Source organism: Otolemur garnettii, unplaced genomic scaffold, assembly GCF_000181295.1.
Source record: "Otolemur garnettii isolate 467f Iridium unplaced genomic scaffold, OtoGar3 scaffold00018, whole genome shotgun sequence".
Lineage (NCBI taxonomy): Eukaryota > Metazoa > Chordata > Mammalia > Primates > Galagidae > Otolemur > Otolemur garnettii.
In genome coordinates this window covers 644,507-647,403 of record NW_003852413.1, presented here as the reverse complement: position 1 = coordinate 647,403, position 2,897 = coordinate 644,507, and the positions used below count along the sequence as shown (strand labels likewise).

Genomic DNA, 2,897 nt, shown 5'->3' with positions numbered 1-2,897 from the left:
TGTGCTGCCAGCCCTGCCTTGGTCCCTCAGAACCCCCATGGGACAGGCTTGCCCAGTTCTGCCCTAGGAGTCTACTGGAGGCAGGCAGATGCACATAGCTCTACCTTTCTCTATGGGGCTTGTGAGGTGGAAAGGTGGGCAGCATGGCTCATCCTGCAGCAGGACCTCAGACCAAAGCTAAGGAGCATCTTTTGAGAAATATTTCATGACATGAAATGCAGACTGGGTAGGAAGGTGTACTTCAGGTACCTGCACGGGGAGATGGCTCCCTGCCCAGCAGTAATCGCAAGGCAGAGGTGCCAGTCATCCCAATGGTCATGCCATGACCAATCACAAGTGGTGCTTTTTTTTCCTTCTTTTTTCTATTTTCCAAATAGAAAAGGAGGAAGTTGTGGTGTAGGGGGTTACCTCCACTATAGTAGGCCGCAGCCAGGCCAATCGACAGGATTCCTACAAAGAGAAAAGAGGCGCTTTTTTACTGAGCCTAACAGAGTGTAGCACCCTCCCCATTTTTGTGCAGTGGTGTCCAAGAAGCTGCGCCCCTTCCCACAGCAGGGAAAGGTGCAGAGTCCCCCAGGTTCAAAGTAGGGGAAACAGGAAAGCAGCTGGTTCAAAAACACAGAATAGCCAGGTGCAAAAACAGAATAGCTACTCGGAGAAGCTGAGGTGGGAGAATCACTTGAGTCCAGGAGTTTGAGTCCAGCTTGGGCAACACAGCAAGACGCCATCTCTTAAATGCACACACACACATAGTACACACAATTTACAGTATTCACTGGACACATTACCATGTGAGGCTCTGGAGCTGCTGGGGAGTCAGAGTCCCTCATGGTGATGCCCAAGCAGCACATAGTGAGGAATGAAAACAAGACTGTGCACAGACTCAACATAGTACACAGCACACACAGGAGAAAACGTGTGTTGGGGAACAATGGGTCACAGAGATACAGCTGCTGGAGGCACAGCAACCAGCTCAGCCAATGCAAGCGCAACCGCCCTGAGGGCAAAGGACTCTCCAGATGGGCAGGGAAAGGGGATGGAGGAGACAGAAAAGGAAATGTCCCAATGGACCAACACATGGGTCAAACAGTGACTCAGAAAAGCACACGAAGTGTTAGTGAAAGGATGTTAGCAACAGAAAAGACAAAACAAATATGCCTTATGTATAAACCATGTACTTAGAAAATCTAAAAGAATACAAAAAAATACAATCATTGCTATATTTCAAGGTAACACAAGAGGAAATTCTTCCTTTCATTTTTATCTATTTTTATAGGTAGACTTTCCGGTGTTGTTTTTGTTTTTTTAGAGACAGGGTCTCGCCCTGTTGTCCAGGCTAGAGTGCTACAGTGTCATCCTAGCTCACTGCACCTCCAACTCCTGGGCTCAAAGCAGTCCTCCTGCCCCAGCCTCCAAGTAGCCAGGCCTACAGGCACCACCCTGCCCATCAGGCTTCTGTTTTAAGGAGAAGCATGGAAAGCCTTACCAACCAGCAGGGACCAGGACCGGATGCTGGGAGCCCTCTTCAGATGGAGGCAGGAGCTGGTGCGTGTCTCCACTTGCATGTACATCCCTGGGATGTGCAGACAACACTCTCTGCACGAGACCAGGTCTGGGGAGGAACAGACACAGGCAGGGGAACACCTGAGCCACCACCCACAGGCCCAGAGAGGGAGGCCCAGGAGCAGGTCCACTAGCAGGAGTGCCTGCAGGCTCAGACACTGTCAGCCTGGCTAACATGGTCTCTGTGGTCAGGCAATTCACTTAATCCCCCAGGGCCTCATTTCCTCTGACAGGAAGACCCTCTTCTGCCCAAATTACACTGCCTGCACTGGGGCTACAATTCCCACGAAGACTTGGAAAGTGTCAGCTTCATGGTCATGGGCCGTCATACCTAAAAACTAAGAATCAAGAAGCTGTTAGGGTCCTGTGGTTTTCAACCTGCAGGCACCCTTACCAGAATCTCTCTTTCCCCTGTGGCGGCCTCGGCCAAGAAAGAGAACTGAAAGTCTCGTCACAGCTCCGGCCTGTGCGGGCACAGATTGAGGAAGTTGGCTCTAACTCTGCTGTCCTCCACCAGGTGAAAACCCAGAAGAGGGTCCAAAAACAGAGTCCCCAAGAACTGCTCTTCCACGAAAGAATTTTGCCAGGGTCAACAGCCCTGCAGTGTCCATGCACTCAGAATATGGCTCCCCGGACCCAGTTCTGAGCAGTAGATCTCAGCTACTTCCCTATGGAGGAATGCAATGAAATTCCTCATGCCAAATAGTGGATTCACACGAATAATTCCTAGGAGTTGCTTGGTGACTCACCTCCTTCCTGGCCTCAGTTACTCCAGAAACATCACTGCCCCTCCATGCACACACGCATATACACAAAGGCACACGTGCACACAAAGGCCCCCAAGTACACACGCGCACACCGACCGTGCACCTCTGCGCCTCTGCGGCCACTGAGCCCCCGGCGGCCACGCGGCAGCTAGGCCCGCCCGACGCCTGGTTCCTGGCAGGTACCCCGCGCGTGGTCACCGCTGCCTGCGGGAGGGTCAAGGGGAACGGCACGGGAAGAGAGAAGAGCGGAATCCACTCCGCTGCCGCTGCCGCTGCCGCCTACCAAAGACTAGCCTGAGCCAAAGCGGAGGGACACCAAACCACAGACATCAGGCGGGGCAAACTTCCGGGACAGGGACGGGCGCAGGCGGACTTCCGGGACGGGGCGGGGCGGACTTCCGAGATCCGAATTTATGACCCTCAAGTAAAAATCAAAAGTAAGGCGGCGTCCGTTGAGCTGGTGGTTGTTGTGAGCTGTGACGCCACCACACCCTACCAAGGGCGACATAGTGAAACCCTGTCTCAAAAAATAATAAAATAAAAATCTGAAAAAATTATGAGACAACT

The 2,897-nt window shown here is 52.4% G+C and overlaps 1 protein-coding gene across 4 annotated transcripts in view; it reads right to left on the bottom strand.

Annotated features, from left to right (window-relative positions):
- The window catches only part of CUNH17orf62 (chromosome unknown C17orf62 homolog), a 6,648-nt gene extending 3,955 nt beyond the window's left edge, over window positions 1-2,693 (bottom strand). Inside the window, exons 1-3 of one of the 4 annotated variants that reach the window (XM_012803182.2) lie at window positions 2,427-2,693; window positions 1,487-1,612; window positions 409-450 (exon numbers count right to left, since the gene is read on the bottom strand). In XM_012803182.2, coding sequence (XP_012658636.1) covers window positions 409-450; window positions 1,487-1,571 — 127 coding nt within the window. In that variant the 5' untranslated portion in view covers window positions 1,572-1,612; window positions 2,427-2,693. The other 3 variants (XM_023511322.1, XM_012803183.2, XM_023511321.1) reach the window with 3 other exon arrangements.
- Window positions 2,694-2,897: the final 204 nt, after the last annotated feature.